Source organism: Camelus dromedarius, chromosome 18, assembly GCF_036321535.1.
Source record: "Camelus dromedarius isolate mCamDro1 chromosome 18, mCamDro1.pat, whole genome shotgun sequence".
Taxonomy (NCBI): Eukaryota; Metazoa; Chordata; class Mammalia; order Artiodactyla; family Camelidae; genus Camelus; species Camelus dromedarius.
The window spans coordinates 1319423-1338816 of record NC_087453.1 but is presented as its reverse complement, the minus strand read 5'-3'; the positions used below and the strand labels follow the sequence as shown (position 1 = coordinate 1338816).

Below are 19394 nucleotides of genomic sequence, written 5' to 3'. Positions count from 1 at the left end.
CCAAGCCCTCTGGGCAGCTTTGGAGACCCCACAAGACTCCTCCTCTTGACCTGGTCCCTCTGATGTCACCCAGATACGTTAAGGGCCTGAGGTGGGGGCCCAGATTTCCCCCGCTCACTGCCTCCCCCAGACCCTGGTCTGGCTTTGGGGCTTCACAGACCTCAGTTTCCCCACCTGAAATGTGGGCTCGAGACCTCCTGCTCAGCTGTGCAGAGCTTAGAGGAGTGAGTGAGTCCAGGGAGGGGTGTCCAGGAGCCTGAGGGAGGCGCCCTTCTGTCCCTGGTGGCTCTGCGGCACCAGTGCTCCCTCCCACTCCTCACTGCCCTGGAGGGGCCGAGGGAAGTCGCAGGCGCAGTGAAGCTGCCCCAGCTGAGGCTCCCTCATTCATCACCCACCCCATCACTCCACTCTCCAACTACCCTCCTCCCCTCCCCCAGCCTCTCCTACCGGGAAGGTGGCAGTAAGTCCCTGGCGGCCGAGGCTCACGTTACACCAGCCTGGGGCCCCCAGACTGTCCCTAAGGTTTGGCAGGGGCGGGAACACGGGCCTCGGAAGCAGACCCTATCCCGTGGAGGCTGACCTGTGGGGCAAAGGGGCTGTCCCTGATTGCAGCAGCGTGCTCCCACCCCAGTTAAAACTCCCTCTGTGTGTTCCCCTCCCACCATGAGGGTCCCACCAACTCCGGAGACCCCTGCGGAGAGGGCTTCTACCCTTTAGAGCAGGAGAGGAAGCCTCCTGTGCCTGGCCCTAAACACAGCCCCCATCCCAGTCCCATCCCGACGCCAGCAGGTCCCAGCCTGTCCCAGGGGAAGGCGGAGCGGGTCCGCCCCCTCCCCACAGACGGCCGGCCGCAGAGGCCAAGTCCCGCCCTCGCCGGGATCCCGGGACCTGGCGCCGCCAGGGACGAGGCATCGGCCCCCCTCGGCCGAACTCGACCGGCGCCGGCCGCCCTCAGGTCCGCTGCGCTCCGCCTTCCCGGAGCGACGCGCACTTCTCTGGCTGAGCCTGAATGGCCGAGTTGGGGTCACTTCTGTCCCACGAAATGCGGAACCAGAGCCTCGGGACGGTATGAGGGGGCTGCAGTCCGTACCTGGGCTCTCCGAGGCCCGCGGGGCTCCCGAAAAAGGTGGGCCGGAGTTCCGGAGTCCCAGCCCGTGGCGCCCCCGCGCCGGCGTCCCCAGCACCCCGCCCCGGCCCACCCCGCGGCGACCCTGCCGCGGCCCGCGCTCACCTGGATGGTCTGGTTGGGGTCCCCGCCGGCCACCGGGCCCCCCACCAACTTGCAGTAGAGGTCCTCGGTGGGGCGCGGGGCGCCGCGCGCCGGGGCCTCCTCGCCGCAGGTGGCCGAGGCGGCGATGCGGGCGCCCTCGGCCAGGTTGAAGTAGGGCGGGTGCAGGCTGAAGCCGCCGCCCGCCGCCGCCGCCGCCGCCGCCCGCGCCGCGCCCAGCAGCGCCAGCCCGGCCAGCAGCGGCGGCAGCGCGGGGCCCCAGGGGCCGCGGGGCCGCGCGCCCGGCTTCGCCATCTTCCAGCTCCGGGGACAGCGAGCGCGGCGGGAGCCCGGCGAGTCTGCAGCGCGGCCGCCGGCCCGGCCCGGCTCGCTCCGCCCGAGGACGTCAGGCCCCGCCCCGGCCCGCCCGGGCGCCCGCGCCCCGCGCCCCGGGGAGGGGGCGGGGGAGGCCGGGGGGAGGGGCGGCCGGCGGCCTTAACCCTTGGGACCCCGGCCCGGCTGGCCTTCCGGAAAGGACACCTGCTGGCCTCGGGCCAGGCCGTGGGAACGCGACGCCGCGGCGGCCCCCAGGGCGTGGCTCCCGGTCCCGGGCGCTCCCCTTGCGCCCTCCAGCACCCCTCGCCCCGGCGGGCCGGCCCGCTCTACCTAGTCTGGCGGCTCGGTTCTTTGTTTCCCTAACTTCGGGCACATCGTGGCGGAGCGCCCCCGGCGGCCTCAACTCAGGCGACGCGGCCGGGAGTCGGACACGTTCGCCACAGGTCCAGTCCTGGCATCTCCCCCATCAACGGCCCAGCTCGTCCTCACCATAACTCCAGAATGGCCACAGCATCTCAGACGACTTCCACCCGGGAGCCTGGATGCTTGGGTTCCCAGGCTTGAGGGGGTGAAGTCCGGAGACAAAGCATCACCTCTTTGACCCCCGCAGGTTTCTGGGTTTTCTCCCCTCATACTGGCCCTTATCCGCCCCATCTAGCAGGTGTGTGGGAAGGTGCACTCTGCCAGCTGTGAGTGTGCTGGGAATCTGATCTGATGAGAGACAGGGAGAGCCCGACAGGGGATCCCATCTTCCCTGGGGTGGCCAGGTCAGATTCAACCCACCTGGCTCCCACCTGCCCAGGGTTTGGCTTAAAAATACTCTAAAATCCGGAAATGGATCAGGAGGGACTGGACCCACCCAGGGGAGCCCTGTGTCCAATGCAGGATGCTCAGAGCCCAGTGCGTGCCAGGAAGATTGGCTGTGAAAGAGGACATCTCCTGGGCACCTGCTGTGTCCGGGGTGGGGGGGAGCAGGCAGGCGTGGGCCCACCCTCGTGCCTGGGTGTGCCCTGTTTTGGGGCTCTGTGGACTCTGCCATCTTTATCTGCCGGTCAGACCCTCCCGTTCAGGGCAGGCGCTCAAGGACACCAGGGAAATGGGCCGGAACCTAGAAGCCTGAGCTCAGAGCGGTGTCCCAGCTGTTTCTGTGTTTGGGTGGCTTCAGCCACTGGGTCTCCTCCCCTCAGGCTCCTGGCCCAAACTGGCCTCAAGGGAAGCCCTGATGGGGCGGGGCAGGTGCAGCTGCTGGGCTGGCAGCTCCCCCCCCCCATTCTCTGAGCCAGGCCAGCCGGGTGTCTGCCCCACGTGGGACCCCCTGGACAGTCCTGGGGAGCCGGGTGAGTGTGTGGGGTGATGGCCAGCTGGTCCTGGCAGGGGTCCTGCCCCAGCAGCTGTTCCCGGAAGGTTGCACCACTAGCTACGTCTTCCTGGCTGTCCCTGGACTCCTGCAAATCCTGAATCCCAAGGGACTGGACTGACGCTTCTCTAGGAGTTGAAAAACAGGCAATGAAATGACCCTGCTCCCCACCTCCCTCCCCTCTCCCCTCTCCCCTTCCCTCTCCCTCCTCTTCCAGCAATTCGGTACCTTCACCTGCGGAAGGCAAGAAAAGGTGGTTCCCTAAGCTGGAGAAGCTCTGAGTGGGGGAGGGGCTGGCCCAGGGGGAGGAGGACCTGCAGGAATCTGGAGTCCTGGAGCTAACAGGCTAGCTCGAGACGTAATTTATGATCCCTTGGGAGGCACACACGGAGGGTCCCCAGATGGGGGATTTGACCCGCCCCCGCTCCACTCCGCCTTCCCTATTGTCCAGAGGCCCCCATCACACACATCTCAGCAGTACCCTCTGGCCCTGGCACCCCCTGACAGCTGGGGACCCAGGCAGCCCTGGGGGCTGGGGCTGGAAACCCCCCACGCTGGCTTCTCTACGTGTGGTGCGGCTAGCGGGCAGAGGTGAGGGGTGGGAGCCCTCTGAGCCTCCTGGCAGCCAAGCACAGGCAGGAGGGAGCGGCGGCTGCTGGAGAATGCGCTGAGTCAGCCGAGCATCCGGCACTGGGGGGGTTAATCCTGGGCTAGCTGCTTCCCAGCCGACAGCTGCCCCAGGAGCAACTGGGCAAGGGGAGGATGGTGGGGCGAAGTGGGCAGAGGAGAATGTGATGAAAGGGGCTGGGCGAGGTGCCCACCCTCTGCCCCTACCCTGTGCCAGCTGTGCGCCCCAGCCGGGGCAGCGTGGAGGATGGAGGTGCTATCCCAGCCAGGCACATGGGCCTCTTGGGTGGGGGGAGGGGTTTCTGGGGGCAGGTGGTAGGCAGGGCAGGGGAGAGGGGCCCACCTCTGCCCACCTTCCCCCTTGCTGCCCGTGTCACCTTTCCATCAAATCATCTCCAGACAGCCCAGCGAGTGTGTCTCCCGTCTTGCTTTGATTCCTGGGCTACCCAGCACTTTCCTACTTAGGAGCTGGGAAACTGAGGACAAAGGTCCAGCGGTGGGTCAAGAACACGTAGCTAGCAAGGGGGAGGGAGTTGGTCTGTCACTCATTTTCTCCCCCTGTGTGTACTGGACACCATTCGGGCACAGGTCCCCAATGTAGCGCCCCCTCCCCAAAGCAGACTGGCTCAGCATTCTGTCCCAAGTCCACAGGAGGGGGATGCCCACTCTTGGGGGGTCAGAGTGGGAGGAGTCAGCTCACGGGGGAGGGGCGTGGAGGCTGCCAGTCCTCCTCTGTCTTTCGAGGCTCTCGCCAACCCCCAAGGATGACCCCAGACCCAGAGCCCCTCCCCACCCAGCCCCAGGGTAACAGGAGCCCCAGGACCTGTGGGAGGTCAGACACAGATGGCAGCCCAACTGGGGAAGAGATGCTCCTGGACCGCGGTGCGGGTTCGCGGAGTGCCCCTCAGCCCCAGGACGTGGGGCCTGGGCCAGGGGAGCCTGCCCTCGGGACAGCGCCCCTCTCCTGAGCCCGGAGCCTGACAGCAACCCCGGGAGCCCCCTGCTCGGCCCCATCTGCGGGGCAGCTGTGGGGACACACCTGCCTCAGCCTAAGCCCTAAAAGTGACCTCTCCGGGAAGCAGCTGTAGGGGGAGCCACTCGCTTTACGCTTGCGCGGCATCTCCGCGTCACAACCGGTAACAGATGGCTGTGCCGAAGCGCCTGTCCCAGAGCCCAGCTCTCGCAAGGGGCCCTGCACCCTTGGGAGGAGCTGCACGGTCGAGGCGGGTCTGTGCGGCGCCATGTGGGGAGAAGGAAGCCCCCATCCCCGGGCGTGCGTGCGAGCGAGGCGCTAGGCTCTCTGCTCCTTGCCCGGAGTGTTTGTCTCCGCAGGAAGAGGGTTCGGAGCCCCCAGGCTGTGGTGTGGCGTATCTGAGACTGCGCTCCCTCCCCTGGGCTGCTCTGATGCCCTTCCAGGGAGCCCAGCTGCGAGAACCGGTACCATGTCCCGAGGGCAGAGCAGCAGGTGGGGGGGTGGGCAAGGGCAAGGCTGAGGCTGGTGGCCACTGCCAGCCCGGTGGAGGAGGACGTGGACCAGCTGGGAGCCCTGAGACAAGGCCTCGTTACTTAGGAGGCTGTAAGCCCAGCAGGACGGGGACCAGGAGAGCTCTCAGGCCTCTTGGCCACTGCTCAGCCCGGAGTCCTCCCCTGACCTGGGGCTGGCACAGTCCACTGCCCAGGAGCCCAGCTCCCAGGTGCTGAAGGAGCTGGAGGCCAGCGGGCAAAGGAGAAGCCTCAGTGAACCGAACGGGTATCAGGGCCCGAGGACGGCAGGAGGCCCAGGGCAGTGGCTGGACCCCCGCAGGCCAGGAGCATCCCATCCCCTCCTGGGCTGCCACCTGTCCCCAGCCCTCCAAGGGCTGCTGCCTTCAGTAGGATGGGGCCAGGTGAGTCCCAGCATTTCCAGCATGAGGAGGGTCTGGGGACAGGTCCCTTGCTGCTCCCTAAGGAGTGGTGTCTCCTCTCCACCTGCAGGCCCACCTGGGCCACCTCTGGGCTCTCCCCAGCTTTCAGGGCATGTGGCTCTGGGAAACCTCAGAGGCCCCCAGACTTTGGGTTGACCCCAACCAGATGGCACTGACCCCACGCTGCCTGGCCAAGGCCGCTCCTTTGGGAGCCTTCTGACCCTGGAGCACTGGAGGGTCCACCTCTGCCGGCTGTGTGCCCAGCTCACAGGCCACACTCCCCCAGAGTGCCCACTGCAGGCCTGATCCCTGGGGGTCCTGATGTGGGCGCCTGCACACCAGAGGTGCTTTGAGACCTGGGCTTGCCAGCCCCCCAGGTCCTGGGCTATCCACAGAGGTTCCCCAAGGCTCCTTTCTCCCATTCGGACCAACATCTTCCTGGCTGGTGTCCTGGACTGGCAGGCCTGACCCTATAAAAAGCACATGACCCCGGGATACTCCGAAATCTGGGGCTTCAGGGGGGGTGGGCGTCGCTCACTGGTGGAGCACATGCTTAGCATGCACAAGACCCTGGGCTCAATCCCCGGTACCTCCATGTAAGTAAACAAACAAACAAACAAACAAACCTAACTACCTCCTCCCTACAAAAAAAAATAATTTTTAAAAAAATAAAAAGATAAATTTGAGGCTTCGTGACTCTCCATGGGGTGTTTGGTGTGATATCAATGAGCAGAGAGCCCTTGATTGGGCTGGAGTCCAGGGTCCAGCTTGGACACCCCTCTCCCATGGCCTCTGTGTCTCCAGCTGAGTGTAGGGGACCCCCACCCTGCTGACACTGGGCTCTGTGAAGCACACCATCAGCTGGAAGGAATCGGATCAGTCACCTTGTGGGCTGGAACCCTTATGATAACAGCTAGGCCCTGCTGGGCCCTGGGCCCTGGGCAGCACACCCACCTCACCGCCTCCTCCCTGGCCAAACACGGCTTCTGCTTGTCTTAGGATAAAACCAGACCCAGCACTGCAGCCCACCATGCCCCGTGGAACCTCCCAGCTATGCCCTGCCTGTCTGGTCAGTCAGCAGACCCTCCAGGCTGTCCCCCATCTATCTCATGGGGACAGTGGCTTTACTACTTCCACCCAGGACACAACAGAGCCCTTGCCCCTTTTTTCTGACCATATGGGCCTCCAGGCATCTCCCCAGAGCCAGCAGGTGTGTGCCCAGCCTGATCTATTGGGTGCGTTCATTATATTAAACTACATCCGACCTGTGTCCTGCCTGTTTGGCCATTTCCTCAGGCCTGGTGAAGAGGAGGCACCCAGAGAGTGCCCACTGCAGGCAGGAATGGCCTCCTGGACTTACCTCCCGCAAGTCCCTCCAGGTGTCAGAGGGCCCTGTGACTTCGCGAGTTTAGAGGAAGTCTCCGGGTTCCCAGGAAGAAGCCCCACCTCTGAGCCCCGATGGTCCCAATCCTGTCCCCATCCCGTGCCCCTTCTTGGCCAAGAGTCTAGAGAGGCAGCCCCTGTTGGGGAAGGGGGTGCAGGGAGGGGGCCGCCTGTGATGGGCCCAGATGTCTGCATCCTTGCAAGACATTACCCCTCCCCGGCTCACTAGATGCTCCCCCTGGACTCAGCCCTTGGCCTGAGGGACAAGTCTCAGCCACAAATCTCGGGCCCCAGCCTCAGGGAACGGTGTGGGTGGGGTAAGTGGTCCTGGGAACCCCAGGGTGGGGGCCTGGGACCTCCCTGGAGACCCAGCCATCCCCAGGGAGTAAAGGGAGGGGCTGCTGCAGTAATGAGATTGCTCTTAGGACTCCAGACCCGGGTGTCCCCCAGCAGCCTGCTGGGGTGTGAAGTTGGGGGTCCAGCCTTCTGATCTCAGATCTGTGGGGAGCACATGGGGGACCTCGGAAGAAGGCAGTGACCACTGAGTTTACCTCGGTCGCTGCATCCTCCGCACAGGACTGCAGCATCCTCATCTGATGTCCATGGAGCCGACGTCTCCGCAGTGGCATTTTTTATCCTATTTGACCTTTGGCCCTCAGGGCTCTCCCACCCCCACCGTCACCTCATCACCACCTCTCTGCTCTGTACTCCACAACGGGCAGCCCTGGGGGAGTCAACTGAGGGGCGGGGGTGCCCAGCATGGAGGGAGGGGGTGGCATCCTGGGACCTGGCTTGCCCCTGCCCTCCTCCTTCACTGGACTTGTGCCCAGCAGGCCCCTTCCCCCGCCTCCGTCCCTGGGGAACTTGCCAAGCTCTGGCTCCCCTGGGGCGCGGGGCGGGGGCGAGGGCTCTGCAGCTTCTGCAAGAGGTGCCCGCGGACGGCCTTATATGGCCAGGAGGCCTCACTGCCCGGGAGGAATCCGATCCCACGGGCAGGGCAGGGCAGGGGCTGCGGGAGCCAACCGCTGAGAGTGGCTGCAAGGCGCCCCCACTCCTGGGCGCACAGCCCCCTAAGGGGAGCCACATTAGCCCGAGCCCCTCAGCAGCTCTGGGACACCTGGTCGGGGGCCCTGCGGCAGAGGGGCTCACTGGCAGCTCCCGGCGGGGCAGGCAGGCTCCCTTGAGCCCTGCGGGTCTGTCACCCTGGCAGGAGCAGCAAGACTGCAGGTCAGCCTGCCCCTCCTGGCACCACAGGAACCACACCAGGTATGGCCCCCTCCGTGCCTGCGGGGCCGAGGTCCAGCAGCCCCTGCTCCGACCTTGACCGGCCGGGCCACTGGCCCTCAGCACATGGCCTCCACCCCTGGGCAGGCCTGGCCTGGCCTGGCATCAGCCGCTCCCTCAGAGCAGCACCCCTCCACAGCCAGGCCAGGGGCCTCCCGAGCTGCCTCACCCTCCCTGGCCCTCCCCCTTGCCCTCCGTCGCCCTCCCCTGTCTCCCGACTCTTCCTCTCTGGGCTCTCACTCTCCGGCTGCTCTCCCTGTCTCTGTGTCTCTCTGTCTTTCTGTCTCCCTGTCTCTTTCTGTCTCTTCCTGTCTCTCTCTCGCCTCTGTCTCTCTCTCTCTCTGCCTCTCTCTCTCTCTCTCTCCCCATGCCTGCTGCCCTGGGTGTGCCGAGCCCCGCTCCTCGGGGAGCCCTGGGCACTGTCCCTACGTCTGGCCTCAGAGCACCGCCAGCACCTCGCTGACCCTTGGAGAAGGGATCTGTTTCTGATACGGAGGCAGCCGCAGTGGTGACAGAGCCACTTCCTACCTGCCAGGGCTGTCTGCCCCAGGAAGGGTAGGGGCCCTACACAGAGAGGTGTTGACAGCTGTCTGTCCAGGGTGGGCTCTGACAGGACACAGCAGAGGGACAAGGGCTATCAGGCGGCTGGGCCGGGTTGGGCAGGAGGCCTGGGGCAGCACCTGCCCTGTGCATCCTCTGCAGGTCAGCCCAGCTCTCCCCCTGGGCTGGCAGGAGAAGGAGGGGACAAGGTGGGGCCCTCAGGAGACCTGGCCTGGATGCTGGCCCAGCGCTGAGACTCACCCTGCTGGGGCCCCGGCTGTGGTGAGGGGTTTCTCTTCTGTCACCTCAGGTGGCTTTTCAGAGGCAAACTGTGCAGTTGCCCCTGTGGGAAACTCTTCAGCCCTCCAGCAGCCTCAACACTGGAGGGCCCGTCCCTGCCCCTGGCCCCACCTGGCCCCACCTGCAGCAGCAGCTTGCTCCTTGTAGCCCTCAGCACTCCAGCTTCACTGGCCTCCTTACAAACACTAAGTGCCCCCTCACACCGCAGGGCCTTTGCACAAGCTGAGCCACACCTTCCACGAGGAATTTTCTCCCACCTCGCACTCTGTAGGCACACCCTGCAGACCCCAGCTCTGAAGGCCCCAGGGGCCCCTAGTCTGCTGTAAGTTTTTCCTTCATTCATTCAACAACTATTTAAAATTCTCATTTATTTCATTTAATCTTATCATTTTATTATTTATTGTGCGTCCCAGGCCCTGTGCTGAGCAGGTGCTGGGCAATCGTGGCTGGACCCTGGGACCCCTGTGCCCCGTCGCCTTCACACTGGCCAGGAGGCCCCAGGTGGGGACAGGCAGGCTGAAAGGAGAGGGCTCGGTGTCTAGACCTAGTGTCCCTCTTGGGCAGCCTGAGAGCCACAGCTTCCTCTCTGGCTGCTGGGCAGAGTGAAAACACCAGGCAGTGACAAGTGTGGGCGAGGACATGGGAAGTCGGGGTCCCCCCTGCTGCTGGGGAAGCCAGGGTGATGCTTCCTCAAAGGTGGAACACAGCATCCCCAGGGCTCCCGCTCCCAGGTCCCCAGTGCGCGAACCCTGTCTGTGGCAGCATCGTCCATAACAGCCGAAGGGCGGAAGCAGCTCAGCCGTCCGTCAGCGGGTGAAGGGTTGAGCCAGCGCGAGGCGTGTTAGCTGAAGAGAGGCTCGCCGCCCGCACCTGCCACAACACGCGCGAGCCTGGGTGGCGGGCTCTCTGCAGAGGCTGCGGGGACCAGGAGCCAGCAGCTCGGGCTACACCTGGGCCGCTGGCCTCCCAGGTGTGGAGGGGCAGGTCGCAGACGTGTGCGGGCGCAGCTCAGGTGGGAGCGGTGCCCGGCGGTGGAGACGTGGAGGTGCCCGCGGCGCTGCTCTCCCGCTGGTCCTGGGCTTTCTGTGAGCACCACGGAGGCAGAGGCCTGTGTTTAGGGCCATGGTGAACCCAAGACACCGAGCCCTGAACAGGAGACTGGCTCAGCCTGGAGTGTGACACACCACGGGCCCCGCCCACCCTGCCTTTGCCGAGGGCCCTGGGCCCCTGGGTCACACGCAGCTCAGCCGTAGGCTCCTGCCTTGGAGGCCTGAGGGTGAAGCCCGCTCAGGCACCAGGCCTCACCCCGGCCTGCCCGACACTGGGGGTTTCCCCAGGGTCCCCAGTGTTTCAGATACAAGTGACACCCCAACCACTTCCACCTACTTCACCCCAATTTCTTAACAAGAGGCCTTGAAAATACAGGAATGTTCGGGGGCACCACCCGTGCTGTGCCCAGTCCTCACCGGGCCTGTCCCGGCAGCTCTGCTCTGGCTGGAAGGGAAGAGGGGGTGGGCCAGCTGAGGCGGGGATCCCCTCCAGGGTCCCTGCTGGGGCCTCCCCTCTGCCCTGTGGAAAAGCAGGGGTGGTGGGTGGGCTGGGAGCCAGGCCTCTGTTTGCCTGGGTTTCAACATTTACAAAACATTTGTCCCTTGGCCCTCCTGGGGAAACATTTCCTAGAGGAATGTAAACACACAAGACTGGACGGTCCGCCGTCGGGGGTTGGTGGAAGCGTCTCCTGGGAGCCGTCTCCTTCTTGAAGGGGGTCTGGGGGTCTGAGCCTGGCCTTCCAGGAAGTGGTACCGAGGGAGGCGGAGGCCGGGAGCTGAGAGCCGCCCCTCTCTTGGAGCCCAGCCTCCTGCCGCCTCTCGCCTCCAGGGTTGCTCTGTGGCCTCAAGCTGGAGGTGCAACCTCTCTGGACCCCTGAGCTGAAGGGGCTGATGGTGACTTCCTGCCTCGTCCCCGGCCCCAGCACCGCAGCGCCACCGTGCCTCCCGGGGCCGCGTGCCCAGTGGGTCTTTAAGGAGCTGCTGTTTCTGGTGGCTTGTGCCCAGTGCTGGGCAGGCCCCTCACCTGATGTTCACAAAAGCCCAGCTTACAGAACGGAGACTAGGGATCAGAAAGGCCGTGTGGACTCCACTGTCCCCAGCACTATGACCCCGAGGCGACACGGCCCCACCAGCCAGGGGTCTTCAGGGGTCAGGAGGCTCTGCCTGCTGACCGCGCCGGGCTGGTAAGTCCAGACCTTATCCGCAGGGTGCTCATTCCCCCTCCCGACAGGTTGCTCCTGGCTGGATGTGCGCCCACATGCTTGCTCTCTCGCGATGGCTGACCCCGAGCGTCCTCAGCAAGGCCCTGTGGCCCCAGCCTTGGGCAGCTGAGTGGAGCAGAGCCCGCACAAAGGTTATCTGGGTCCCGCAGGAGGCTGGCGCAGGCTGCCTTCAGGGCCTCCCCGTATCTCCACCAGGAATGCACCAAGACCCCAGCCCCTGCCCACCCAGGGGGAGGAATGTGGCAGCGGCTCCTGGGAGCTAGGAGCCTGGGAGGGGGTTGGTGAGGAGGCCTCGGCCTTCTGGAATTCCGCAGGCCTGGCACCAGATCCCTGCCTGCTCTCCCTCCCCCACCGCAGAGCCAGAGGCTGGTCCTCCTCTTCTCTGGCTGCCGGGACACTGGGATGACCAGCATGAAGGGACGGACCTTCCAGGCCTGGTCCCTGCACGACAACATCTCCTCCTCGGAGAGGCCTTCCCTGACCACCCGACCCACAGCCCCTTCAGATGGGCCATCGCCCTTCAAAGCTCTGGACCGACGCAGTCAGCATTCTGGGCGGATGTCTCCCTGCGGGGCTGGCTTGGGCACTCAGGGGCGCCGACCAGCATCCCTGGTCTCCACCCTCTAGTGGCCAGTAGTGCCCTCCCCTCCCCTGTCGTGACAGCCAGTGCTGCCATGTGTCCTGAGGGAACCGACCTGGATTCGACCCATTGCCCCAGACCTTCCTGAGATGAGATGCTGATTGGCTTCTTGCCCTGGCCAGGAGCTCCCTGGGGTCAGGGGTCAGGGGTCCTGCACACCTTGGGGCCTGATGCCCACCCTGGGGCCCAGGATGGCCTCCGGCCCCACACAGCCACCTGCTTGCAGCCACCTGCACGGGGTCATAGCAGGTGGGGGGCAATGGCATCTCCTGGCTGGGCCCTGCCGTACATCCCAGGGCCTCAGAGTCCCAGAGCGCCTGCAGAGCCGGGCGCCACGGGGCGGGGGAGGAACTGGGGGCCAGGCTGCACCGACAAGCCCAGGCCTGGCCCACCCCCTGGGGCGGGAATTTGGATTCCAGTTGCTCTCCAGGCCAGACCAACCTCTGCCTCTGGGCAGGTTTCTGCAGCTGCCTGGTGCGTGGAGGCTGCCGGAGCGCAGGCCCTGTCACCACCCAGCACCCGAGGTCCCTCCCTAGTCCCTCCCAGGCTCCCCGCTGGCGTCCCCGGGCACAGAGAGGAGACGGGGGTTTCTGAACATGTCCATGACTGAAGTCCCACCATGAACCCTCCGCGGGGCTAGGCACGGGGCGGGGGCGCCTCTCCTCCCACACAGGGCCCCTCCTGCACTGTGTCTCCCTCTCTACCCAGAGCCCAGGGCTGGGCTCAGACCCCGCCCTGCACCCCGACTCCCCGGGGAGCCACTTCCTCTCCCTCGGCATCAGTTTCCCGCCCTGTAAAGGGACTTGTAACTGGACTGCCCCACAGGGTTGCCATGGGGCCTCCGTGGGGCCTGGGCCAGGCCGGGCCAGCGGTCAGGACGCTCCCGAGGGGGCAGCAACCCTCAGGCCCAGTTCCCAGGCAGGAAGAGCGAGCCCGCTGAGGAAGAACCCGCTGGCAACTCTGTGGTTCCCCGCACGCGGCCGCGTGGCGGCGGGCGCTGGGGTGCCCGGCCCTGCGTGGGGCGGCGGCTCGCTGATCCACACCTGCCGCCTGCTCCTCCACGGGCAGGAAGAGCGGGTCCAAGGGCAACTCCCGGACAGACAGGCCGGCAGACCAGTGAGAACAGCAGCAGAGGGGAGGCGGGGAGGGCCACCTTCCGCTGCTGGGGCCTGGACCTGGGTCTGGCCCCGGGTGCAGAAAAGATGCAGCCTGTGCTCAGGCCCCTGGCTGCCCTCCACCTGATGACCCCTCACTGCATCCAGGGGGACCGGGAGCAGCTTCAACCTCCTGATGCAGAAACAGAGATGCAGACAGGAGGGGGCCTGGGCGGGGGGTCGGCCCTGGAAACCGGGCCCGTCCCGCCACGAGGCCTGTACCTCCACAGACTGTGTGGCCCTGCCTGGACATGGAGAGGCCTGGGTCGGAGGTCAGCCTGGGGACCGACCCTAGGGTGTGCTGCTAGCGGGCCTGGCCCGGGGTGACGGGGCCCTGCTGCCTGTGCCCTACAGCTTCTGCCTTTGAACCTGAAGCTCCACCCGGTTCGGCTGAATGTCCTGGCCTCTGGCCAGCGTGGCGAGCCCTCAGTGTCCACTGGGACGGGACAGCTGGACGCTGTGTGCCTGGGGCGGAAGTGCCTCCTTTCCTGCCACTTGGCTCAGTCAGTCCTTGCCGCCAGGCCCCACAGGAGGGTGGGGCCGGGAGACGGAATGCTCTTGGGTGCGTCCAGCCCCACAGTCCTCTCTGCTGGGTGCCAGCTGGCCGTCCACCTGGACTTGGGGCACAGGCCAGGCCTGGAGTGCCTTCACCTGGAACCGGGGCCGGGGCCCGCGAGAGCCTCCCGGGAGCCAGGCGGGGAAGGGGGCCATGCCGCCCGCCGGGGTGAGCGCGGATGGAAAACCCCGCAGGTGGAACTCTACGGTTTGCACTCCTTGTCGCGTGTCGATTATACCTCAGTGAAAAAACCTAGTACAGGAAAACAAATGAAATTAAGTGACAAAATAAAGTAAAATGGAACAGGACATGACGCTGGCCAGATGCCCACAGGCTCCCTGTGACTGTGGCAGCTGTGAGTGACACCCAAGGCCCTATACCCCAGGTCACCAGGCCTGACCCGGTGTCGGGGCTGCATGCTCGCTGTGACGTGCCCTGAGCCCCACGGACCCCTGAAGCCAGAGGACGGTCTGGGGACTCGGCGGAGGCTCCCTGAGGCCCTCATGCTCCCTGCCCCCCAGGAGCCTGTCCGAGGCCGGGACTCTGAGAACGGAGGGCAGGCAGGAGGGGCCGGTGGCCACAGCTCCTGCCCGGGGCTGCCCAGGGAAAACCTTGTCCCTTGGCCCTGACCTGCGGCTCACCCTGGGCCTGTGCCCAGGCCCGGAAGGAGAGCTTCCTGGTTTTGGGGCTGGTTCCCTTCCACACACAATGCGTTTCAGGCTGACCTGGCCCCTCCTGGCCCAGAAACAGCGGCTCTGGGGGCAGGGGGGCCCTCCTGGAAGGTGCCTCAGCACACATCGGAGAGCCTCGACTACCTGTCTGTGAGGTGGCCCAAGGGCGGTGCTGGGGAATGGGCAGGGGATGTGGCACCCAGACCCAACCAACGCCACTGCCACCGTCACCTGGCTGGGCAGCCTGAACGAGGACCTGTGTGACATGGGCGGTTATGGTGCAGCGGTCGGAGTCACCTGCCCAGGATTCAGATCTACAGCTGTGGGATGGAGGTGACACATGACCACAATGGTGACGGTGAGGGTGGTAGCGACACTGACGGCGACGGTGGTGATGGAGTGTTGATGGGGGTGCCGGTGGCAGAGGGAGAGTGCAAACTCAGCCTGTAACCCTGATGTGACGTTGGAGGTCACGGTCATCTAGAGCACCTGGGGTGGGGGAGGTGAGTGGGAACAGGTGCACGTTCTGAGGGAGACGTGGAGGCACCCAGGGACCCTGCTGAACGGGTGCTGCTCTGAGCCCCTGGGAGCTGCCCTGGGATCTGCAAAAAGGGCTCAGCCTGACAGAGTCTGCAAGTACCATGTCCTCCTGCCCCTGACTCCCTTCATCCCACCAGCTTCTGGCCCTTTCCCAACCTGGAGACCCCACAGAAAGCCCAGTAAGCCGCTTACCCCTTGGGTGAGGGGCCAGGTGCCTGAGGGAGGTGGCCAGCCCCTTCCCGCCAGCAGAAAAGTAGGCAGGGAGCAGGCAGGTGAGACTCTGCCCGTGGGCCCCTGGCAGGGCTGCGTGCAGGGCCAGGTGCAGCTCTAGGGTGCCCCGTTGTGGCCTCTGGGGGCAGTACAGCCGGGATATGGGGACACTTCTCCCCAGGTTCCCGACATCTGGCAGCCCGGGGCTCCAGTCTGAGCAGCTGCCCCCAGCCCCACCCCGACTTCAGATGCTGGAAGGCGCTGCTGATGAAAGGCCTACCTCAGGGAACACTTGCTCCTCTGCCTGTGGGATCTGGGACTTCGGACAGCAGGCTTTCTTGAAGAGGGGCTCATCCACATTTCATGAGCTGGAGAGTGAGGCACCGAGTTTCCCTTCGAAGAACTTGCCTTGGGACCCTGCCCCAGGAGAGAGGAGACCGTGATGCCTTGTGTGTGCGCCTGGGTGAATGTGTCCAACAGCCTTAAAGAACATGAGGCTTTTTTTCAGTGATAGAGTACACCCTGACCATCTGTAAGCGTGCAGCTCAGTGGTGTTAAACTTTCATAGGGTTGTGCAGCCATCACCACCACTCATCTCCAGGACTTCCTCATCTTGTAAGACTGGAACCCTGTACCCACTGAACACTAGCTCCCCAGTCCTGCTCCCCCAGCCCAACCACCACCGTCCTACTTTCTGAATCTGACTATTCTAGGTACCTCCTAGAAGCCAAACTTTACAGTATTCACCTTTTTGTGGCTGGTTTATTTCACTTGGCGTAATGTCCTCAAGGTTCGCCCCACATGCATGTGCCACAATCTCCTTTTTACAGATGAGTAATATTCCATCAGGTGTATAGGCCACATTTTGCTTACCCATTCATCCAACAAGAGACACTTGGGCTGCTTCCCTCTTGGCTATAGTGAATAATGCTGCTGTGAGCGTGGTGTGCAAGTATTTCTTCAAGACACCGCTTTCAGTTAGCTCGGGTAAACACCCAGAAGTCGAATTGCTGGATCCTGCAGTAGCTGTACTTTTAATTTTTTGAGGAACCACCATACTGTTCTCCACAACAGGTGCACCATTTTACACTTCTACCAGCAGCGCACAAGGGTTCCTCATCATGTTTTTGTTTGTTAGAATTATAGTAGCCATCCTGATGGGTGTGTGGTGTCTCCAAGTTTTGATTTGCGTGTCCCTGACACGTGGACGATAAGCATTTTTAAATGCGCTTTTTGGCCATTTGTGTATCTCCTGTAGCAACCTGTCTCTTAGCGTCTTTTGCTCACTTTCAAATTAGGTTGTTTTTTGTTGTTGTTTAGTTTTAAGAGTTTTATGATTTATAAATATTTTCTCCCACTCTGTGGCTTGTCTTTTTACTATTGATGGTATCTTTTTGACACACACATTTAAAATTTTCTTTAAGTCCAACCTGTCTTTTTTGTTACTGTCTGTGCCTTTGGTCTCACGTGCAAGAAATCACTGCCAAAGCCGATGTCATGAAGGTTGTGCCCTGTTTTCTTCTCAGTTTTATAGTTTTTGGTTTTACATTCATGTCCTTGATCTAGTTTGAATTAATTTTCACATGGTGTGAAGTGAGGCTCCAGTTCATTCTTTTACGTGTGGGTTTTTAGGTTACCCAGCACATTTGTTGAAATGATAGCCCTTTCCCCCTTAAATGGACTTGGCGCCCTTGCCAAAAATCATTTGACCACATACAGAAGGGGTTTTGTCCATACTCTTTACTCTGGTGAATAAGGAAGACTCTCAAAGATCTCCCCACACTGCCTCTCCTTTCTGGTGCTGTCTCGTCTCTTGACTTCCAACTACAGATCTCTTGGTCAGCAGGCCTAACTGGGCTGACCCACACGCAGACACAGACAGGAAGGCCAGCTGTGCAGACCCCCAACCACAAACACAAACACGCAGCGTCCCTGCACATGTTGGGGGCCCTGGAGAGCACACACCTTTCAGGGATGGCATGAACACTGAGAGTCCTAACTGCCACCCGACAGGGACCTGAGTGGGGAAGCGATGTGGGAGCTGAGGCTTGGAGAATGGAGAGGACTTGCCAAGCAAAGGGGCGTTTGTATGTCAGAGGCCACTGCCGGGCTCGGCCACGGGCAGCAGGGGCTGGCAGGAGTCCACCCCAAGGGGCCTTGTGCCTCATCTGTGAGATGAAGTCCCAAAGGATATTTTAGCCGAGAGACTGTGGGCACACTCCCAGGAACATGGGCAGGGGGACGCTGGGAAATTGGCTCTGCAGTCTGGGCTTTTTCTGTTTTCTTCCTTAACAGACCCCTGCCACCAGCAACGGGCCTGGCTGGGCTCCTCTCGTCACTGCTGCTCTGTGGAGGAATGGAGTGGGGGTGAGTGGGAGGCGGGGGTGCGGTGGGAGGGGGTTTGGGGGAAAGGGCGGAGGGTGCGGGGCAAGGGCTGTGGGGGCATCTAACCGGGTTCTGCCACTCAGCTTGGCCAGGCTCCCTCCCTGCTCAGGCCTCGGCTTCTATATCCTAGGAGGGCGCCCCCCACCCCAGCCCTGCCGTCCTCTCTCCCTTGCCTGGGGCTTCGTCCCGGCCACCCTCAAGACCCCACGGGCTCTCCGCGCCCGCTGCTCTTCTGCCCCTCGTGTGTCCATCTTCGCGTTGTCTCGCCCGTCCCCGGGGGAGCGTTCCCCGGCGTGGTCCGCACCTCCCACGTTCACACGAACACGGTCCTGCGGGGCGGCCGTGGGCACCAGCTGGGCCCGGCGGCGGGAAGCGTGCACTCTGGGTGAAGCCCACTACGGCGGGGACACGCCCGCCGGCACGCCGACCGGCCCTCGCGACCCAGGCTGTGGCCACACCGGCGCTTCCGGACACCGACACAGCTTCGTGGACGCCCGAGGCTTCCCGCCCCGGAAACGGAAGTGCGTCACGGCGGCAGGCCGCGCTCCCTGCGCAGAGTCGCCGCGGCGTGCGGGACCTGGAAGTACTCGCCGAGGTCCCGCCTCGCCCGCCAATAGCGCTGCCGGGGAAAGCGGAGCTTCCTTTCTGCGCTCGCGCTCGTCCTGCTACCATCAGGTAGGCCGCGCGGGGGTCGGGGTCGGGGTCGGAGCAGGAGACCGCACGGGGGCTGGGGTCGTGGTCGGGGCGGGAGACCGCGCGGGGGCTGGGGTCGTGGTCGGGGCGGCAGACCGCGCGGGGGTCGGGGTCGGGGCGGGAGACCGCGTGGGGGTCGGAGTCGGGGTCGCAGCAGGAGACCGCGCGGGGGCTGGGGTCCGGGTCGGGGCAGCGGACAGCGCGGGGTTCGGGGTCTGGGCTGGAGACCGCGTAGGGGTCGGGGCTTAGCCGGGAGGGACGCAATCCCGCGGGGTCGGGTCGGGCCGGTCGGTCGATCGGGGCAGGGGGGCTCGCGGACACGGCCGGTCCTCACGGCGCCGCGCTTGGTCCCGCAGGCCGCACTCATGCAGAACGACGCCGGCGAGTTCGTGGACCTGTACGTTCCCCGGAAATGGTGAGCGCCCCGCACCGTCCCGCTCCGGCCCCTCCACCCTCCCTCTGCCCGGCCCTCTCCCCGCTCACTGCGCTCCCCCCGCAGCTCCGCCAGCAATCGCATCATCGGCGCCAAGGACCACGCGTCCATCCAGATGAACGTGGCCGAGGTGAGCCGGGCGGCGGGAGGGCCTGCCGGCTGGGGAGGGGGCGAGTCTGTGCCGGCCTGGGCGTTGATTCCCAAACCCCAGATTTAGATCTAAAGGCACTTGGGTGCTCCTCCTTGTGACCCTCATTCTCAATTTATAGGTTGACAAGGTGACAGGAAGGTTCAACGGTCAGTTTAAAACCTATGCTATCTGCGGGGCCATTCGCAGGATGGTGAGTGTCCTCGGCCTTGCCCACCTGGGGGGCCTTTGAGCAGGAATGGCATCTCCCTCCTTGTCCTCAGGCCTGAGCAGGTTTGTTGGCAGAATAGACTCAAGCCTGTTGGACTGGACTCTGCAGTCCTTTCGTGGGGGTGGAAAAGGTGCTGAGGGCCCAAGGAAGGGCCCCCCTGAGAAAGCACTCAGGCAGGCCTTGACCTTGGAGCTTCCCAGTTACCACAGGCCCTCTCAGGTCCCCAGGGCCTCCCCTGCACAGTCAGGTGTCTGCCCACTGCTGGGGTGTCCTCACTTGAGCCAGCTGTGGAGATGGCCCCAGCGTGCTTTTTTCCCTCTAGGGCGAGTCGGATGACTCCATTCTCCGACTGGCCAAGGCCGACGGCATTGTTTCAAAGTAAGAGAGCTGGAGTTTGGGCAGAGGCCTGGGACGTCTCTAGAAATCAGGTTTCAACATTGTCCTTCCTTTTGTTCTAGGAATTTCTGAGACTGGAGAGGATCATGGATGTGGGATGTTTGTCATAAATAAAACAGTGAAAACCCATCAGTGTTGTTTCATCCT

General features: G+C 63.9%; 2 protein-coding genes and 1 long non-coding RNA gene across 4 annotated transcripts in view; 1 reads left to right on the top strand and 2 right to left on the bottom strand.

Moving 5' to 3' along the window:
• Positions 1 to 1522, bottom strand: part of LAMA5 (laminin subunit alpha 5) — a 51013-nt gene extending 49491 nt beyond the window's left edge. The window contains exon 1 of the mRNA XM_064475974.1: positions 1232 to 1522. Coding sequence (XP_064332044.1) covers positions 1232 to 1522 — 291 coding nt within the window. The remainder of the gene's footprint in view (positions 1 to 1231) is intronic.
• Positions 1523 to 9306: 7784 nt separating this feature from the next.
• LOC135323408 (uncharacterized) lies at positions 9307 to 17869 on the bottom strand. The gene is made up of 3 exons (XR_010384996.1): positions 15855 to 17869; positions 15262 to 15398; positions 9307 to 13812 (listed from the first exon to the last, which is right to left on the bottom strand). It is a non-coding gene; the product is annotated as an uncharacterized LOC135323408 (long non-coding RNA).
• A 35-nt stretch (positions 17870 to 17904) lies between these two features.
• RPS21 (ribosomal protein S21) lies at positions 17905 to 19376 on the top strand. 2 transcript variants are annotated; one of them, XM_031433513.2, is made up of 6 exons: positions 17907 to 18041; positions 18416 to 18474; positions 18559 to 18622; positions 18762 to 18833; positions 19174 to 19229; positions 19310 to 19376. In XM_031433513.2, the coding sequence occupies exons 2-6, from the start codon at positions 18425 to 18427 to the stop codon at positions 19317 to 19319; spliced, it is 252 nt and encodes an 83-aa protein (XP_031289373.1). In that variant the 5' UTR covers positions 17907 to 18041; positions 18416 to 18424; the 3' UTR covers positions 19320 to 19376. The 2 variants fall into 2 exon arrangements, with proteins under 2 accessions (XP_064353000.1, XP_031289373.1); XM_064496930.1 differs by lacking the exon at positions 19174 to 19229 and having other exon boundaries at positions 17905 to 18041.
• The last annotated feature ends 18 nt before the right edge of the window (positions 19377 to 19394 follow it).